This window comes from Cebus imitator, unplaced genomic scaffold (genome assembly GCF_001604975.1).
Source record: "Cebus imitator isolate Cc_AM_T3 unplaced genomic scaffold, Cebus_imitator-1.0 Scaffold459, whole genome shotgun sequence".
NCBI classification, from domain to species: Eukaryota; Metazoa; Chordata; class Mammalia; order Primates; family Cebidae; genus Cebus; species Cebus imitator.
Genome location: NW_016107774.1, coordinates 212,936 through 233,920, shown reverse-complemented (window position 1 = coordinate 233,920; position 20,985 = coordinate 212,936). Strand labels below are relative to the sequence as shown.

Below are 20,985 nucleotides of genomic sequence, written 5' to 3'. Positions count from 1 at the left end.
CGTAATTCCCATATGTTGTGGGGAGGACCTGGTGGGACATAACTGAATCACGGGGGCGGCTTCCCCGATCGATCTGTTCTCATGCTAGTAAGTAAGTCTCAGGAGAACTGATGGCTTTATAAAGGGAAAGCCCTTTTGCTTGGTTCTCATTCTCTCCTTGCCTACAGCCATGATAAGATGTACCGTTCAACTTCCACCATGATTGTGAGGCCTTCTCAGCAACAAGGAACTGAGAGGCCATTAAACCTCTTTTTCTTTATAAATGACCCAGTTTCGGGTATGTCTTTATCAGCAGTGTGAAAACACTAATACACCATGGTTCTGTCACAGACCATGAACAAATGCTATCATGGTTTTTGTTAGTTGTTCTTTTCCTTTTAGAGACAGGGTCTCACTCTGACACTCAGGCTGAAGTGCAGTGACAGGAGGCACAGTCATAGCTCACTGTAGCCTCCAACTCCTGGGCTCAAGCAAACCTCCCACCTCAGCCTCCCGAGAAGCTGGGACTACAGGTGTGAGCCACAGTTTCCAGCAAATGCTATTATTTTAACATAGAAATGGAAATCTTTTATTTCCCTTTTTTCCTTACACTGGAAGAATGGAACATAATTGTATCCGATAACATCATGGCAAGGCATAAATATTAAGGTAACTGGGCTCTTGAGGGAAGAGAAATTAATTCTTTATCACTCATGCTTTTGATCTGGGGTTAAAGAATCACCAAAATGCTCTGTAAGCGATCAAGGAGTTCAAGAAAAGCTTCTAGTTTGGAGTGGGGGTACAGATATTTCTGTAAAAGGAGTCTGGGGGATTGAGAAGGCTCAGGTCCAATGTCCTTGGAGAGAAGCATGGTGGTGAGCTTCTCACCTCTGAGAGTGACTGCCTTTGTTCTTCTAGGAAGATGAGTATATCTGTGCTGTGCCAGGGTCCCAGCCTCAAGCTTAACACAGAAGCTGCAAGGAGAGGCTGGTCCTAAAATACGACATTGTAAAAGGAATATATCCTGGACCCCCAAAATCACTAAGCTAAAGGGAAAAGCCAAGCTTGGAACTGCTTAAGGTAAACCTGCCTCCCATTCTGTTTAAAGTCACCCCTCTGCTCACTGAGATAAATGCATATCTGGTTACCTCCTTTGGAGGGGCTAATCAGAAACTTAAAAGAATGCAACCCTCTGTCTCTTATCTACCTATGACCTGGAAGCCCCTTCCCCGCTTCCAATTGTCTGCCTTTCCTGGCTGAACCAATGTTCATTTTAAACATATCTTGATTGCTATCTCACGTCTCCCTAAAATGCATGAAACCAAACTGTGTCCTGACCACCTTGGGCACATGCGGTCAGGACCTCTTAAGGCTGTCACAGGTGCATGTCCTCGACCTTGGCAAAATAAACTTTCTAAATTAACTGGGATATATCTCAGATTTTGGGGGTTCACAACATAAATGTGGACAACCAATGGCTTAGAGGAAACTAATATGTTTGGACAAACAAAGACCTGAAACCAACCCAAATGCTCACCAATTATAGACTGGACAAAAAAATGTGGCACATATATACCATGGAATACTATGAAGTCACAAAAAGCGATGAGTTTGTGTCCTTTGTAAGGACATGGATAAAGCTGGAACCATCATTCTCAGAAAACTGACACAAGAACAGAAAATCAAACACTGTATGATACCACTCATAGGCAGGTGTGGAACAATGAGAACACATGGACACAGGGAGGGGAGCATCACACAGTGGGGTCTTTTGGGGGAGGCCAAGGGAGGGACAGCAGTGGGGTGGGGAGGTTGGGGAGGGATAATATGGGGAGAAATGCCAGATGTGGGTGACGGGGGGATGGAGGCAGCCATGTATGTACCTATGCAACAGTCCTGCCAGATCTGCACATGTACCCCAAAACCTAAAGTACAATTAAATAAAATGTAAGTTAAAAAAAATAAGATATGTGATATAACTGCACCTGCGAGTTGAGGGACTGAGATTTATATTCACAAGAATATAAGTTACTATGTGCAGAAAAAGAAAGCCTGAAAGACAATCTGCAACCAAACCTAATAACGATAACACTAGAGGTTCGGATAGTGGGTGATTAATTTAAATTTCTTCTCCAACAGTTCAGATTCTCTGCAGTTAAATCATATAACTCTAATGAAGATGCACTAACCTATAAATATACATGCATACCTACATATGCATACATACATATACATATATATGCAAACACACATATGGACATGCACACACACACCCCACAGAAGAAAAAGTCTCAGTGTCATGTTTTAAACTTGTTTCCACCAGTTGTTTTTAGGCTGTCTCTGGCCTGTACACTTTCTAACTGCTATACACTGTGTGGACACTAGATGTCAGGTTATAACTGAGAACCAAATAACCATATGTTTGCAAGGTTGCACTGCCCTTGGAAGTCACTTGGATTTTTAAAATATTCTACAAGTCTCAGGTTGCAGAATCTTTGAAATTTGGCCATTTTAAAGCATTGCTCAAATGATGGTCACCTAAACATAATGATTTAAAACTCCTTGCACAGACAGCTATGCAGAGCCTGGACTTTGGAATCAGACCGAGTTGGCTTTGAATGTTGCCTTTAATAAGCCTTGTGATCTTTAATAAATTCTTTTACTTAGTGCCTCAGATTTTCTCTGTGGCATAGAGCTTGCAAGATTGTTTATAGGATTAAAGAGATAAAGCACCTAAAACCTCCAGCATAGGGCCTGATGTTTTTCTGATCCTCGAAGGGAGCACGGGACTATTTAGCTTGCTGAGTTTCAAGGAGCAGGGCCATGGGGCAGGACAAGAAACAAATGTTGACCACATGCCCAGGGCACTCCCACTTGACCTGTCAGTCCATTAACAAACGCTGTGTGACATCAGCAAAACAGATTGCACTCTTGATACATATACACAAACATGTTATCATTTCTTCCTGAAATGAATCATTCATCTATTAATCTATATAGAGTAAGTCCTCATTTAACATCATCAATAGGTTGCTGGAAACATTGACCTATAACACAATTAAAAGGATGCATAATAGAACCAGTTTTAATATAGGCTAATTGCTATAAGCAAGAGTTAAGTTCCTATGGCATATTTCTGATCCCGAAAACACCATTAAACTTCTAAATAAAGACCTAAAACACTTCTAATATTTAACTCTGAAGTAAATCTATATTTTTATTAATTAAGAATAATTAATAAAAACAAATAGGCCAGGCATGGTGGCTCACGCCTGTAATCCCAGCATTTTTGTAGGCCGAGACAGGTGGATCACTTGAGGTCAGGAGTTCGAGACCAGCCTGACCAACATGGAGAAACTCCGTCTCTACTAAAAATACAAAATTAGCCAGGCATGGTGGCACATGCCTGTAATCCCAGCTATTCAGAAGGCTGAGGCAGGAGGATCGCTTGAAGTCGGGAGGGGAAGGTTTCGGTGACCCAAGATCATGCCATTGTACTCCAGCCTGGGCAACAGAGCAAGACCCTGTCTCAAAATAATAATAACAATAATTTGCCCAGTATTTGGTGACTCAATGAGTGATAGCAGTTGTAGTGATGGTGGGTTAGGTCAAAGAATAAGTGTCTGCAAAGTGAAATTGTAAGGAGCACCTCCTGCCACCCTGTGTAGTTCACAATCAATCAGAAATACGGTAGCTCACTGAGTGCTTCCATACTTTGTCCTTTCCTGGTGGCTCAGGACAACAAATCAGCCCGGACAAGACACCGTCTCACTGCAGGACTCAGCTCTGGACAAGACTCTATCCCATCTCAGGGCGCACTCACACACACCCACACTCTCTCAGATCACGATGATGCAAACACACCAATTCACCTAATGGGCAAAGCTGTAGAGTATGGGGGGAAATTGAAATACATGGGGAAAAAACACCCAGGCAGACAAGGGGAGAATGTGCCAACTCCACACCGACAGTGGCCCAGATGGCTCGATGCCTTCAAAGTTCACCTGGAAATGGCATTTATTTGAATGGCACATTTGAGACAAGAAAGGATCTTCATCTGACTCTCATGTCACTCTGGTGTGGGGGTGGACAGGCTGCAGTTCCTATTTTACAGGTGAAAATGCTGAAGCACTACATAAAATTCCACTCCAGAAGGAGTCAAGGAGGAAGTTTTTCACTGTTATTTTGTTAGATATGTTAGTCAATTTCACGGAAATAACTTCATTTCAAACCATTACCTTGTTTCCTCTCTACGAACTGTCAAATTCCTTCATTAATTTGGTCTCACTCTGCTGGGACATAAACAAACTGGGCCACTGTCGGAAACCCACTGGACAGCGTTATTCCTGAGTCTTTCCAACATACAACAGACAAACCTGTCGCAGGGCAGTCCACGTATCTGTCCTCAAAGATGACCGGCAGGGTGTTCCAATCGCCGTCAATGTCCAGGCACTCTGCGGGCAGCGGGGGCATGCTGGTGAGGTACTCCGAGTTCCGGATGTCCAGGGACAGCTGGCTGTGCGTCTGTATCCTGGGGAGCACATGGTAGGGTGAACATCCAGGGAAGAGGCAAAGGTTTTCAAACTGTTGCCCCCTCTTCCTAATCCCAGAAAAACACTGGGAAAATTCTCAGTCACTCTGCCCATCACTCTCCCTTTCTTCCACCCACCTACTCAGCCCCCAGAGCAGTAGACTGCTTTGCTTTGGAACTGGCTGAGGCGTTGAGATTAGAGGACGTGGATTGTAGGGTTAGTGGAAACACAAGGGTATTTATCATAGACCATTTTAGTGGAATATAATAAAAGCAAGCTGAGTTCTTAAATGACTAGAAATCCTGAATTAGTATTTTTGGGGACAAAGTGTAAATCTATATATCCTTTACTTTTTTTTTTTTTTTACTTCTTAGACCTCTTAAGATCTGGTCATATTTTGGCATGTTTGAATTAAAACCTCCCAGAGTCTGTGACTTTTGGAGAAGACTTGAGCTTGCAGAGCTAGTTCCTGTCTGTCACTCGTGTTCCAGCAGCCAGCCCACTTCTTACTCTCTAGGCTTGTAGACCAGCTGCCTGTCGAAGAGCTTCACAGCTGTGAAATGCTGCACAGACTCAAAGCAGCTTCTCAAACCCAGCATCCTCAGTAACAGATGCAATGAAGATAAAACTATAGACATATATAATATTTACATATCTATATTTCATATAATATACACACTGAATTTACATATTAACTATGATTTCCTATACATATCCATAATATGCATATTAAATATGTGTATTTTGTTTCCTTCTCATTTTTCAATTCGATCTTCACTCACCAAAATAGAGGAGAAGAGTTATTTTTTCTTCCTCAAAGCCCTGAAGGCTGCTACAGCTTCATAACTGTGAATATGCAGAATATTTAACTCTTTAAATACCCTTATTGGAAAATTTACTCCTTTAAATACCCTTCTCTGAATATATACCTCCTTATCTATCCTTCTTGGAATATTTAACTCTTTAAATATCCTTCTCAGTATATTTAACTCTTTAAATATTCTTACCTGAGTGTTTAAATGGAATTCTCAGAATATTTAACTCTTTCGATATTCTTACCTGAGTGTTTAAATGGAGTTCTCAGAATATTTAACTCTTTCGATATTCTTACCTGAGTGTTTAAATGGAATTCTCAGAATATTGAACTCTTTTGATATTCTTATCTGAGTGTTTAAATGGAGTTCTCAGAATATTTAACTTTCGATATTCTTACCTGAGTGTTTAAATGGAATTTTGTTGCAGTCAATACTGCACTTTTTACCACCCTCTGAATCTGAATCTTCTGGTCCAGTTTATTATTTATTAGAAAATATGTTGAACACCAGAGGACTTAGGATGGTGTGCACAGGCTAGGAAGTATACCTAGAGGATTGCAGCTTGATTTTAGGTCTAATAAGCTAACAGTCATGAAAAAAAAAAAAGTAATTAAGCAAATAATTACAATATAGCAGGACAGGTGTGGGAGAGCTAGGTCTAAGTTATGTTATGCAGGCTGTGATCTAGGAAAATGCAGCTTCTTGAGCACAGGGCTATCGTGAATGTGACCAAGTACCTAAAACAATGTCTAGCAAGTGTCGAAAACAGACTGCAAATGCTAAAGGGTAACTAGGAATCAGTGCCTTGCTCTGATTGGAGGAATCTGAAGGGTCTGGCTCTAGGCCAACATCCTGTGCATGACCTCTTAGCCCAACCACAGGCAAGTGCAAGGTTTTGCTAGGCAGGCCTCCTGGGAGAAGCTTCCCTGGCCTCCTTAAACCTGAGTCATGGCCAGTGCGATGTGGCTGTCAAGAGGAAGTTGCAGGATAGTTGTGTCATGCTAGATGTAACTATGACACTCTTACTGTCTTTATTTGAAGATTAAATATGGTTTAAGAAATGCAAATGGGTACCAAGGTGGCAAGGGGTGGATTTGTGATGGTTGATTTTAGATGTCACCTTGATTGGATTATGTGTTCCCCATACAGCTGGTAAAGCACTAAACATTTTCCAACATTGCATGGATTATTCTCAATGCTTCTGCTGAAAGGGAAACCCAGGTGGTTTGGCATGGATTAGAATGACTGGGCTGCCCCGGGTGTGTCTGTGAGGGTGTCTCCAGAGGAGACTGGCATGCAAATTGTGGGACTGAGTGGGGAAGATCTACCCTTAATGTGGGTGGCACCATCCAATTAGCTGGGTCCTGGATGGAACAAAAAGCAGAGGAAAGACAAATTCATCTCTCATTCTCTCTTGGATCTGGAATGCTCTTTTCCTGCTGTCAGAACTCTAGATTTGCCAGCTCTGGGACTCTGGGACTCTCAACAGCCCCCTCTGCACCCACTGGACTCCAGGGGCTCCCAGGCCTTTGGCCACCATCAGTTTCCCTGGTTCTGAGGAATTCAAGCCTGGCCTGAGCCATGCTACCAGCTCCCTTGGTCCTCCAGCTGGCAGAAGGCCCATCGTGGGATTTCTTGGTCTCCACAATAAAGTGAATCAATTGTCCTAACATATTCCTTCTCACTTCTCACTCTCCATTTATATCCTATGGGTTTGTCTCTCTGGGGAACACTGACAAAAACAGATTCCAGTAACAGAAATTAGCAGGTGGTAATTGACTGAAGCAAGTCAGGGAGAAGTGTTCCAGGCAGGGATGCTCTCTCCTCCAGGGCAAAGATCACAGTTAGGAAACACCACAATCCACCTGACTCAGCCCAGCCAAAGGCAGCTGTGATGTCCACTTACCCTGCTCTGTGTTTTGACAATGCCTGTCACCTTCTGTCATACTGCATAACTTACTGATTCGCAATGCTAAGTGGTTAGCACCTGTCTTCTGACACATGCTGCTTTGCTCACTGAAGTGATGTATCCCAAGTGCCTTAGGCAAGGCCTCCTATATGGTGAACAGTATTTTGACTAAAAGCACTTGTTACATGAATACAATTAATCAACATGGCCTATGCAGGGAACTAGGAAACCCTGCAAGAGCAGTTCAGAGGAGGCAGCACAGGGAGGCTGGGGCCGCAGGAAGGCCCTGAGCACCTCTTTTGAGTCTAGACTCTATGTGGGCAATAAGGAAACAGTGAAGACCAGCAGGCCAGGAAGGGCCACAGCCTCATCTGGGTTTGAGAATGATCATTCTGACCAGGCAGGGAGTTTGTGACTGAGTAGGTTTGTTTACATGTGTGGTGTGTGCAGTTGTGTGGATATGGGTGTGGCATGTGTGTACATATGTTTTCCAGGGTGTCTATGCATGTGCATATGTGTTTTCATGGACACATATGTGTTTGTACATGCAGAAGTGTACATGGGTGTGCATATGAGTGTCGCTGGGTGTGTGCATGGGTGCATATGTGGGAATGTATTACTGCATGTACAATGCATGTTGATGTGATTATGTTTTATAGGGTTCTGTGGAGAACAAAGAGGGATAGGTTAAGAAAGGTCAATTAAAAGGCAACAATACTTGACCAATATTTAAAGAAAGAAAAAACATGTTCTCTCTGACTTAAGTAAACCAGGAGAATGTGGAGTTGGAGTTGAGTTTATTATTAGCAAAACTGGGAGTGAATCCTGACTGCTGACCCTCCAAGGCTCTGAATGACCCCCATCCCAGCCCTCACTGTAACTCCTCCACCTGCCTCTTCACACAGCCCTCCTGCCCCACGACGTTCTCCTAGATCTTTGGTGCAGCTTTCAAGCTGTGTGTGGCCTCAGGGCCTTTGCACTGGCCATTACCTCCACTTGTAATGTTCTGTCCTCTGGGGCTTCTTCCCGCCTTCAGCCCTTAGTGTCAATATCACCTTCCCTGAACTGTTCTCCTTTAACACCCTACTTTAGAGAGCCACTGGTCCTATTCGGTCAAATCGGAACTTTCTATCACCTGGTTTTTTTAGCCCTGTCTTAAATTTTTTTCCTTATTTACAAATTTATTTATTGTCTTCTCTGTCCAGTGAGGGCTGAGACCTTGTCTACCTTGTTTGTTTTCTAAATCACTGTATGGAAAGTCCCCAGGTCAGTTCCTGGACATAATGGATGACGAATAATCATGCAGAGGGAGGGAGGAAGGGAAGGAGAAAGGGACCTGAGTAAGTAAACACGTATAAACAACTAAGAGTAGCATTAACTGAATAAGAAGTCCTCATTCCTTATCCTCAAGAGGATCCAAACAGGAATCTGAACTCTGCCTTTGCCTTTTCAAACTGTCACCTCCCAATCCCCTCCCTGCGCACTCCTCTCCCCACCGATCCCCCCACTGCAGAAGCCGTACCAGTGGGAAGAGACTAGCCTGGAATGAAGCCTGCATAGGTCAGCCTTGCACACCTGTGTCTGTGCGCGCTCCATGTGTGGCCCCATTCAGCACATGGGCCCCTCCTCATCCATCTAAATGACACTCTGGGAAGCAGAGTTTGCTTGGAAACCAGTTGTTGGCACAGTAGGCAGAGACACTTCCATTCTGAGCACTCAGGCAGAATCCTTGGGTTTTAGTTAGGTTATTCTGTGTGGCACATAGGGAAGGAGTCTCCTGGAGCATACAGGACCTGGCTCATCTGTTCTTTTCAACGTCAGGTTTACCTAAGTTTGAGCTCATGCTATAGGACTGTAATCCTGACTCTAGGAATACAGCACGAAAGCATGAGGACAATTCTGTTTCAGAGGTTCAAAAATCTCCTTTTCACTTTATTTCTTCTCATATGTTCCTTAGGATGATGGCTCAACAGTGCACAGAGAAGCCAAAGCCAAGAGGTTACGAGTGTGGTCTCTGGGGTCCAACAGATCCATGTTTGTGTCACTTGCTGGCTGTGTGGTCTAAGGTAAGTGACTTAACCTCTCTGAGCCCAGGATTCCTCAGTTTCTTCTTCTTTAGAGTGGGGAAAATATTAGTACCTACCTCATCGAGTTAATGTGAACATTAAATGAGCCAAAGTATATAAAGCACTCAAGTTTCTGATCAGAGTAACTTCAATAGACTAAGCACCATGAATAAATGCTTGTTTATTCACACCAGGTAAAATGCCTATTGTGTTCAACCCTATGGACATAGCATCTCTGAGAATCAATTCCTCTTCAAAAGTTAAAACTTAAAATTATCAACACAGGAAATGTAAAAGTCAGAGTGATATCTCATAGTTATTGTTATGAAAACGAACACATCAGGATAGGTCTTCTTCCCATCACCCCTTCCACATTCATTCCTCAGCAAACTTTCACTCAACACCTCCTTGCTGTGCGGAAAGCACTGGCTAGACATTGGTAAAACAGAGAAGAGGAACAATAACACACACCCTTGCTGCTGACCAATTCTAAATCATCTGTGAACACGTCTCAAAAATTATGACCCAAGGCAAAAGATGGTCTTCATTTCCAAGGCAACCCAGTGCAATCACATTCCCCGAGAAACGCACGTACTGAAGCAAAAGTTTCGGCCAACACTCCTTCCTTATACCATCTATTCTGCCCTGCCCTGTCCTTTCTTATTCCCTCCTCTCCTATCCTATTTCATTTAAGAAGTAGTACTATTTCAAATACGCTAAGTTGATTTCACTGTCCACTAAATGATTGTGATCCACTGTTTGAGAAACACAATTTAATCTGAGCCTAAACAAAATGTGTCTTGACAGAGGAGTTTCACCTGGGCCATGTGCATTGCCCTATGTCCATCCTGATTTGGGAGTGTGCCACTGTCTTGTGTGTGAGCAGCATGACCTCCCTGGGGCAACGACCTCTCTCCAGCTCTGACCTCCAGGTGCGCAGAACCACGTTCACGCGCAGGTGCCAGCCCTGCATCACCCCTCTTCACTATCCCACGGTAAGCCTCACTTCTCTTCACAGCACTTCGTACCTTTTCTCTAGCAATTTTCTCAGTCTGAAATAAAATTCTCCCTCTGTTTTTAGCCCTTCTTATTCTTGATGACCTGGCTAAACCTATACTTTTTCCAGAGTAGTATCCCTCCTATCTTAGTCTATGATTTATGTTTTCTGTTAATGTCTACTCTTCATTGAAAGCTTACAACATTCTCTCATCTCTGAAGTCACTCAGAGGATAAACACTACAATCTCCTAGGGACCTAGGGAGCTCCATCTCCCACCTGAATCAGGTCTCCACTCAACCATCACCTTCTCCAGGAGACCTCCTGTGACAATTCCATGAACTAGTACTCTCTGTTCCTCTCACACAGATGTATGTTTCCCATAACACTCATTACCGCTTAGTATATCATATCTATGTACTTGTATGCCTTCCATTGTCAAAATATAAGCTCAATGAGATAACGGATTTGTCTGATTTATTCACTGTTGAATATCCAACACCCCAAATTGTGACTAATGCACAGTCAACACTAAATACATTATTTATTGAATGAGGGAAACTTCCCTTTACAGCTAAAAGAAAATTAGATATAAGAGATTCAGTAAATAGTTTGATGTCACAAGCATTACAAGTTACAGAATCAAGATTTCAAATCTTGTACGTAAGATTTGAAATGACAAGGCCCATCCTCATTTGCTGGTAAAAGAAAAACAAAAGCATTAACCATAATTATCACAGTACACAGTCCGAAGTCTTTTTCCGGCTGACAAGCCCCCACACGGTTGGGTCCCTGCTGCCCTCCGCCCCCTCCCCTCTTCTACTTTCTCACTCTATTCTAGCTACACTTGCCTTCTTGCTGTTCTTCCAACACATTGTGCTTCTGTATCAGCACTTTTACGACAACCATTCTGTCTGCCTAAACAATATCCTCGTATGTCATGGCATGGCTTGCCGTAACCCCAGACGCTCTTCAGATCTCACTTCTTCAAAAAGACTTTTTCTTATCACTTTGCCTAAAACAGACTTTCCCCTCTACTCATTGCTGCTGCACTGCAGCCCATTCACACTGGTTTGCAATGGCTAACTCTGCACACCCTTTCCCGATTCCATATTCAGTGATAGCACACTGGCAGCCTGAAATTGACCACTGTGAAAACATTTGCACAGAAGAAACCAGCAAACACTACAAAGGCAGTTCGCCCTTTGTCTGTTTTTGCTCTTCTGAAAGCTGGTTGTTAAACATTTATGAGGACACTGGTCATACCCCATTTCTCTTCATTTTCTATGTAGTTATCTTGCGTTTTTTTCTTCTACTTATCAAAACTTGAAATTACATAATTTCTACCTTGCCTGTTTCTTGACTAGGATGAGTGACCCACGTATACAGCACCTTTACTGCATTCTTGCCGTATTTCCACTCCTATGTGGACAATAAACATTTGCTTACTTCTTCAGGCACCGTCTAACATTTTCTGAGCAGAGTCTGTGGCTAGTTCCACGCATTCCCTGTGCATGGAAGTGCCCATTATGTCCTCCCAAATGCTACCTTACCCACTATGTGGATAAGGAAGCTGAGACTGGATGGGGGTGAGAAAAAAAAAATAAATAAAACAAGAAGGACAGAAACATAACTCTCCCAAGACCAACTGCTAATAAATGCAGGAATAGGGTCTTGAACCCATGCAATCTAAGTGCTGGGTCATCTGCAGTTTGTACCGGTGGTCGGTGTTCCAAAGCTCTTCCAGAAGAGCAGCGGTCTTTGAGTCTGTCTCCTCTATGTGTGCTAGCACTCCTTGAGAATGTAACCATGGCTCCACAATCTAAGGTTTACCTATTGTTGCTGTGACTCTGGAAAGAAGATTTCCTGCAGGGATCTTGATATGCAATATTTTTCTCAGTGACCCTCACAGTTATGTTTATATTTGTCATCAGATTAGCTCTTCTTTTATTTTAGTTCTAGAAAATATGTTCTCCCAGTTCTAGCTGGGTACTGGCATAAAGGAATAAATGAGTGAGTGGACAACTGTAGAAATTCCTAGACTAGTTATTTCAACACACAGCTGTGCTTCCCTTGGTGTAGCTCCCTCACTTGCAGAATCCATGAGACAAGCTGTGAATGTCACTGTACTTTCCAAACAGAACAAAGTGTGGGGAGAAAATAGGATTCTAATGAGAAAGGCGAAAAGGTCTCCAGGTCTGTCTTGAGTGATGGATGGGTCTTGAGTGTTTCTCCTTCTATTCTTGCTATGGCATCTCAAACATTATTCCATCCACATTTAATTTCTGAGGTGACCATATTGTTTGGAAGCAAAAAGAAACCCTTGGATTGTGGAGCAGAGGACAAAACATGTTAAAGGATTCTCTGCTGCTGCTCACCTGGGGAATCTATGAGAGTGTGACCTCATCCTCCATCAACCCTCACAATTCATTGAGTAATTTTCATTTTGTTTTTTCAGGAAGAAGGCAAACTTAGAAATTCATCAGCCCTCCTAATTTGGTAGTTCAGACTTAATTCTTATGCCAAATGCATTTCATAGTTACCGCAGAGTCTCAGGCGAATTCTGTGTTTTTCTGACATAGTTTGTGGCCACACCACCTGCTTCTAATTCATTTTGCAGAGGGCTCAGAACAGATGTCTTCAGGGACCTAGGGCTCCTTGATTCTGTCTACAAAACCATGATACTCAACAAAAGAAAGTTTGGGTTGGTGACCTTCTCTGCCACCTGCCAGCTCCCACCTCTGCAAGCTGTCTGACACTCTTGTGCCTGCAGAGGAAATGCAGACAGAAAGTGCAGAGGTGGGTAGACTTCTCCCCTTCACATCCAGTGAGGAAGTCAAGAGTAACTTTTAACAAGCCTGTCTAGGGTGGCTGCTTTTAGGAGTCAAGTGAGCATGCAACAGATGACTTACAGATTCTCCTGAAATGTCAGGACCGCAAGTTTTTGGTGCTCCATATAAAAGAAGGCCTCAGAAAACCTTCGGACCTGCAGAATAAAACAACGTCAACAGTTCAATTCTTTAGCTAGGTATTACCTGCACTTTCTCTTTTTTAATTGAGGTCAAAGAGATGAATGGCATTTTCTAATAGGAGGAGAGCCGTGCCCATGACCTGAAGGTTCTGAAACAGTCTTGATATGCCTCCAAGCTGATCTCTCTCATTTATATCTCTTAGCCCACACTTGGTTTACAAACAGAGGTTAATGCAGTCTATAAAACTGTTCTTACGTTGCTTTTCCTATTATTTTTAACTTGAGGTCTTATTTATTCTACTAGAATATAAAACCTCTGTGAACAGGGTCCATACATAAATGCAGATGAAACTGAATTCCCAAAGCCCACCATGTATGTTCTCTCAATATTTTGTGTACTCTGACCTTCATATGTTTTGTCATCTTGTTATAACAAGATGTTGGTCTAAATACCAGCATATTTAATTATGCATTAGCACCCACTATGTGCACCTAAGCTGGTGGCAGAGAAATACACAGAGAGCAATGTTTTATGTTAGAAAGCACTGTTTCCAAAGTCTTTTCTAAGCACTTATAATATTCCTTGTAATAGGCTCTGACATCCTCTGGGATTACCACAGCAGGAATTCTATGAATGACACAGCAAAGGCCTGAGAGGCTAGGTAAGTTCTCAATGCCACCCTGCATGTTCATGGTGGAGGCAGGAAAGCAAGAAGATCTAGAGGCCAATCCCAGTGCTTGATCTAATTCTCATAAAGTTTCCTCCAAAGAAATCAAATGCATGTGACTGGAGAATGTGCACCACCTGGTGACTCACCCTCAGGGTGTGGTGCTCCTGGGTGAGATAAGTGGTCACTTGGGAGTGCAGAGTGACTGTGTCCAGGAACTGGGTCCACAGAGCCATCATGTGGGAGGTGAGCCAGGCCAGATCCTTGCTTATCTGCTCGGCAATCTTCTCTGGATTGTTCAACATCTGGAGAGGCAAAAAAGGTGGTAGTCAAGGCCCCTGACCATGAAGGCATTGTAGTCTTCCTCCTGAAGCCTTTACTGACTTTTCTGTTTTCAATAAATCACTCTCCTTTCTCCGCACATCTGTAGCATTATGTTACACCTCATAGGACTACAGGAACATGTTATCATGTTTGATCTGGAAGCTAAAACAGCAATGGCAACAATAAATTATTTGGGTAGTTCCTTGCTGTCTACAGAAAAGCACCCAAAGCCCTTAGCAGGCAAGATCACCCACTACCAAGTCCCGGTGTATCTCTTCCATTTCATTTTACTTTCATGCATGTTCTAAATACAGCTTACTCTTAGGGTTCCATAAAGATCTTGCACCTTTAATAGTTTTTCTCTCTCTTTGTTTATCCTGGATAAACCCTTTCAACTTTTCTATCCAAGCCTTCTAATCCCATCACCATAAAACTCAATTCTCCCTACCTTTCAATTCCCAGAGTCAAGAACGCTTTATGATGTATTTGCAGTTGCCACCAGCTGGAAACCTATTACTCACAATCTCCCCAAACTCTTCAAGATAGCCCAGATCCATATACTGGACTCTACTCTGTGTCCCATCACATTCTGGACGTAGTACTTTACAGCAGTTATAACTTCCAATCACTACTCTCTCCTGTTTGGAAAGTTGAACACTGGGCATTTTACGGTGCTCCTCATGTAATCCCCAGCCACCCTCTGGTAGAGTTACTGTGACCATTCAATTACAGGAAGTGAAACAAGAGTTAGTAAAAGAATGCGCAGTCTTACACAGAGCAGGGATCCAATTGGAGAGGTGTATGACTATGAAGCCACATCACCATGCCACATTCACATGGTAAGTGTTTAAAACACCTCCTGAGAGAAGAGAGCATCTCTATAACCTCACAGCACCTGAGGAGTGAGGCGGTTTGTGCATGGTAGATGCTCCATAGCTTTTCTCCACCATCCTCCTCACATTACTCCACATTTTTTTTTTTCTTTGAGAGACAGGGTCTCGCTCTGTGACCCAGGCTGGAGTGTAGTGGTATGATCATGGTTCACTGTAGCCTTGAACTCCCAGGCTGCAGCAATCCTCCTGTCTCAGCCTCTGGAGTAGCTAGGACTACAGGTATATGCCACTTCACCCAGACAACTTTTTGTAGAGATGGGGTCTCACTATGTTTCCCAGGCTGGTCTCGAACTCCTGGGCTCAAGTGATCCACCTGCCTCAGAGTGTTGGGATTACAGGCATGAGCCCCGATACCTGGCTTCACTGCACATTTCTTAAGGAGGATTCCTAGTTGCATTAACTAAAACTAAGAGGAATTAGACTAGAGAGGGCCTAGAGGCTTTGGGAGAGACCCTCTAGACAGAAGCGCTTTAGAGGGCTGCAATTCAGAGCCAGGAGAGCCATCTTTTGGGAGAGAAACTTGAATTCTCTAGAGGTGACAAGAGGGTTCACATCTCTGAGGATGGCAGAAAGCCAGTTGCCAATGTCTGTCACTGACCTCTAAGCTTCACCACTTATTCAAGCATTTAATGAGCAACTTCCATGTCCCAGGCACATGTTTGGAATGAGAGAGAATTCAGAGTTGAACAAAAGCGAGTTTCTGTCTGTGTGGAGCCTTGTTCAGTGGTGGAAATAGGAAGAGAGTTAATAATTAAAAGCGTCACGGCACTCTCTACCATACACAATAGGCCAGGGACACATAGCCACAGCCACATCCAATCCATTCCTTTCCCTTCCTTGCCCTGTGCCTCAGTTTCTCCATCTGTAAAGTGAGTATGCAAAGAAAATTACTGCTTTTGGATGTAATAACACATGAGGAGATCCAAGTCCAAAGAGCTTGAAATGCTGGACATTTCTTCTGCTATTCTTAGACTGAAAACTGGTGCTAGATGGAGACTGATTGGGTACAGTGGGGCATCCCAGAGTAAGAAAAAGAGGGAAGGAGGGGTTTGGCACACAGTAAGGTTCTCTAAATGTTGCAGATTTTTGCTTTATCATGAATGACTTGCTTCCAGATACGGAACAACATTCAGCCACGGCATCATCTCTGAGCTACTTTTTCTGAAAGGTAAGGTATGTCTGTGATGATGACACAAACCACAAAACTCCAACATGAGGGGATGGCCTGCACTTTCTTCTGATGGAAGCTTTCCTTCCAGTACTGGCTCTGGGGCAGGCAAGGGTCAAATAGGGAGTGTCCACTGTTGGCCCATTCCCATCTATCATGGCACTACTGCCCCTGAAAGCATCTCCCACCTCACCTCTGCGTACCTCCTGGCCTAGCCCAATGCACACGCCCGTTCCCAGCCACACGTGGCTGCATACACACCTGGCTCTCTCCAACCCCAGGCCCTCGTTCAGGCTGCATGGTCTCCCTGCAGCACCTTCTGTCACCTTGCAGTTTCCCTTCTCTTCATCACGTTGGACGTGTCCATCCTCTACCAGGTAACAATTTAAGAAGCAAATTTTGTGTCTCCTTGTTTCTTTTTTATTCTTTTTTAAATTGTACTTTAAGTTCTGGGGTACATGTGCAGAACATGCAGGTTAGTTACCTAGGTATACACGTGCCATGGTGGTTGGCTGCATCCATCACCCCGCCATCTACAGTAGGTATTTCTCCTAATGCTTTCCCTCCCCAATCCCCCAGCTCCCTGCTATTCCTCCCCTAGCCCCCTACCCCCTCCTATCCCTCCCCCATTCCCTCACTCCCTCTTCTATCCCCCCACCCCCCACAGGCCCCGGTATGTGATGTTCCTCTTCCTACATACATATGTTCTCATTGTTCAACTCCCACTTATGAGTGAGAACATGCAGTGTTTGGTTTATTCTTTTTTAAAAAATAATTTCAACTTTTATTTTAGATGCAGAGTCCATGCGCAGTCCATATTGTTTCTGATGACCCTGGAAACTTCTCCAATGCCCCGCCTGTAAGTCTAAGCTCCTCCTCCTTGACGTGTGCTTGACCCACACAGGCATCGCTCACGGCAGGCCTACACACACATTGCTCGCTTCACCCCTACATCGCTGTTTGCCTGCATTTTGAGCTTTAGTCTTCTCAGCACTCCCAGCCCCAATGGCTGATAGATAGGAGGGGTCAGTGACTCTTTCAAAATGAACAGGCAGCTCGGTGTCAGTGGGAGGTATCCCAGGCCTCCAGAACTCAGACTGCCTTTCCCGGGGTTCTTTGTTCCCTCCCTCCGAGCACCATCATCCCCCCACACTGCCCCCCACCACCACAGTGGCACCAGCGAGGACAGCATTAATCCAGAGCTCAGCCACCAGAGTCAAAAAGAGAAAAAAGACAAGCTATTCATTAAATGTGTCTTTGGGAGGATTATATTTCCTCAAGTTGATTATAGAAATGGCTTTAGATGAGGTTAAAGAAGCCTCTAATTAAGCCACAAGAGGACTTTTCTGCTGCACAGATGCCCGGGCCTGTGCAATCACAGATGGTGGGCTTGGAAGGCTTTCTTCCAGAGACCGAGGAGGCCCTTTACTCTAACAAGGAGGCAGCTGCAGCCCAGAGCTATCACAGCTGAAACGCCCTGAAAAAAGGCCCTGCCATCCATGCCTGCCACACTTTCGTCCTCATCACCCAGGCACTAACCAAGCATCTTTGCTCACTCCCTCACTCCCTTGCTCTGCTCACTGAGGGCCGGTTCCATCCCAGGGCTGTGCCAAGCTCCGGGAAGCCAAGCATAAATGCATACAGACCCGGAAGAGACATATGATCGTGTTACAGCTATTCCATTAGATAATTATATCTGTAAAGTACTGTGCAAGAGATACATACTGAGTACTGTAGAAGGGTCATGGAAGGCTTCCTGGAGGAGGTGATAACCTACATTAGGTCTTCAAGGTGAACAGACATTAAGTCAAGAGAAGCCTGCTTTACATGCCATGAACATACTACGCTCTCTCACTGGTCCTAAATTATGGTTGCCCACCACAATCCCTGGGAGGTTGCAAGTCCACCAATGTTGGGGCCCATCTCAGCTTTCCTGAGGGTGTGGCCCAAGCATGAAACATTTGCACATTTTTCCTAGATGATTTTAATGGGCAGCCAGGGTTACAAACCCCTGCTTTGTCACAACCCCTGCCTTTGTGCATGTCCTCATCTTTATCAACAATCCCTCCCCAACACCTTGTGTGCATACACACACTACACCTGTGGTGTCTCCTGTTTCAGATCTCAGATCACTGCCATCCATCCAGGCGCCCTCTCCTACATATACAAGAGGGGGTCTAAAAACAACAATGGTAACACCGCCCATTGAGAGTTACAGGGCACTATGAGCCAAGAGCTTTACAGACATTTTAATTTACTTAATGACTTAATCCTTACAGTAATCCCACCCATAAATCTGATATTATCACTCTTATTTTATGGATGGAGTCACTCAGGCACTGGAAGGTGAAGCAACATGCCCAAGATTACAGATAGCAAGTGGGAGGCAACGTGTGGACCCAGGAAGCCCAGCTCCAAAGCCCTTTTTAGTTCCCATGCAATGCAGCCTCTCATTAACCCCTCTAAATGCTGTGTAGACATGCATGGTGGCTCCTGTCCCGCTGCGTGTATTACAACAGCATGCTCACAGGTCTGCTCAACTCGCTTCCATATATATTTGCAGATGACAGGAGGAATCTCCTGAAAACTTTGCATTTATCAAGCTCTTTAAACTCAGAGGATACACCTGGAGACTTCTGGCATGGGACTCACTTGATATCCCCTTCATTGAGAATTTATTTTTCCTTCAGATGTTCAAGGATTCTTATAACCACAACGTAGCGATAGTTCTGCAGTTTCTGCATCCACTTACATGACTTTGGACCAAGGGTGATGTGGATGAAAGAAAATTCAAGTTGTTTTGGTAGACTTTTTTTCTTTTTTGAGATGGAGTCTCATTCTGTCACAGGCTGGAGTGCAGTGGTGTGATCTCAGCTCACTGCAACCTCCACCTCCCAGGCTCAAGCGATTCTCCTGCCTTAGCTTCCTGAGTAGCTGGGACTACAGGTGTGCACCACCATGACCAGCTAATTTTTTGGATTTTTAGTAGAGACAGGGTTTCACCGTTTTGACCAGGATGGTCTCCATCTCTTAACTTCATGATCCACCCTCCTCAGTCCCCCAAAGTTCTGGTATTACAGGCATGAGCCACTGTGCCGGCCCTGGGAGACTTTTATCAGTGAAAATGAAATCCAAGATCCTGACTTGAGTTCAGTTTGATAATTACTTTGGGATCTATTCTCTACCTGGTGCTATTTGGAGACTTGTTTTGCATTCTGCTTCAGCAAATATTTCTCAAACTTCATATGTTTTCGTAACAGGCTCCAAATGTAAATAGAACTTAGTCCCTTCTATGCAGGAGTTCATGGCTTAGTGGAGTAAGAAAAAAGTCACACAAATGATTAAACTTCACTGAGCAATGGCTGGGATGGAGTGCGGCACCGTGAGACCCAGGAACTCACCAGGAGCTCTCAGATCCCAGGATCTCAGAAGGTTTACCGAGAAGTCAGCCTTTGGTTTGGGCTTTGTAGGCTGGTGGGGATTGTGTCAGGAATAAAAACAAGATGGCATCATCCAGACAGAGGCCATAGCTTGCAGAAAGACGCTGGGGTAAGGATCCTAGTTTTCCCCCTGAAGGTCTGAAACACAAGGTGTGCAGGAGGGCTGGGGCACCTCAGGGACAGGTGAGAGAGCATCACATACCCATGGCTTTGACTTTCATCCTAAGCCATCGGGCCTTCATCCTGCCAGTGAACAGGAAGTACCAGGAGCTTTAACCAGGACAGTGAGAGTTGCCTGTTGGTTTCTGTGCTTCCTGCAGCACGCTCTGTATGGGAGGCTGTGCAGAGCCAAAGATGAGTCAGATAAGGTCTCCACCATACTGGGCTTGTGGTTACAGAAGAAGTCCCTGTGAAGTGTGATCCTGTAGTGTGGTGACGTCTCACTGGGCCCAGAAGCTTCCCCATTTCATAGGACAACCCATAGGAAGGCAGGCTGGGCACTACTGCCAAGGCCCTGAAACCTCCAGAGAGATGCTGTGTGTGTGCTGCTGCAGAAAAGGCCGGGCGGAGAAGAGCTGAACCCTGTGCCCAGCTTCACGGCATGGCAGAGGGGGACAAGGAGACAGCTGTGTGCCTGCTGGATGTCCACCTACAGGGTGACCCCCAGTGAAGTTTTAGAGTTCAGACACTCACTGTTCAAACCGCAGTCCATGAAATCCCAGCTGCACCATTGTCTCCTGGGAACTCCTCTGAATTGCAGAATCTCCTGCCCCACCTCAGCCCAAAAGAATCCAAATGCACATTTTAACAAGATCCCCAGGTATTCATGTGCACACTGAAGTGTGATAAGCTCTAAAATTGGAGAGAGAAACTGGTGTTTCTTAAACCACCTGTGTCTAGCTGAGCTTGGTGTTCCCCAGCGGCCCTGGGCAGGCTCTCAATAATCTAAGCTCAGAGTTGTCCTCTAGAGTTAGTGCTGTGAAGTCCTAGCATCAGGGCTTCCCTGACCTGCAGGACAGGGAAGGAAGAGGTAACAGTGGCCACGGTGGACAGACAGCCCCCAAAGCTTTAGTGTCCCTACTAAGAAGCAGGCCTAATAAAACCTACATCTCAGCATCAAAATGAGGACCCAATGAGCACATGTGTAACACACTAATCAATGGGACCAGCGTAGAATACCTGCTTAGTTTCTGGGAACGGCTTTCTTTCACTCATTGCTGGAAG

At 44.4% G+C, this 20,985-nt stretch overlaps 1 protein-coding gene across 1 annotated transcript in view; it reads right to left on the bottom strand.

Annotated features, from left to right (window-relative positions):
* Nucleotides 1–20,985, bottom strand: part of FAM135B (family with sequence similarity 135 member B) — a 233,083-nt gene that overhangs the window by 30,725 nt on the left and 181,373 nt on the right. The window contains exons 9-11 of the mRNA XM_017512001.2: nt 14,086–14,241; nt 13,210–13,283; nt 4,356–4,510 (exon numbers count right to left, since the gene is read on the bottom strand). Of these exons, the coding sequence (XP_017367490.1) occupies nt 4,356–4,510; nt 13,210–13,283; nt 14,086–14,241 (385 nt within the window). The remainder of the gene's footprint in view (nt 1–4,355; nt 4,511–13,209; nt 13,284–14,085; nt 14,242–20,985) is intronic.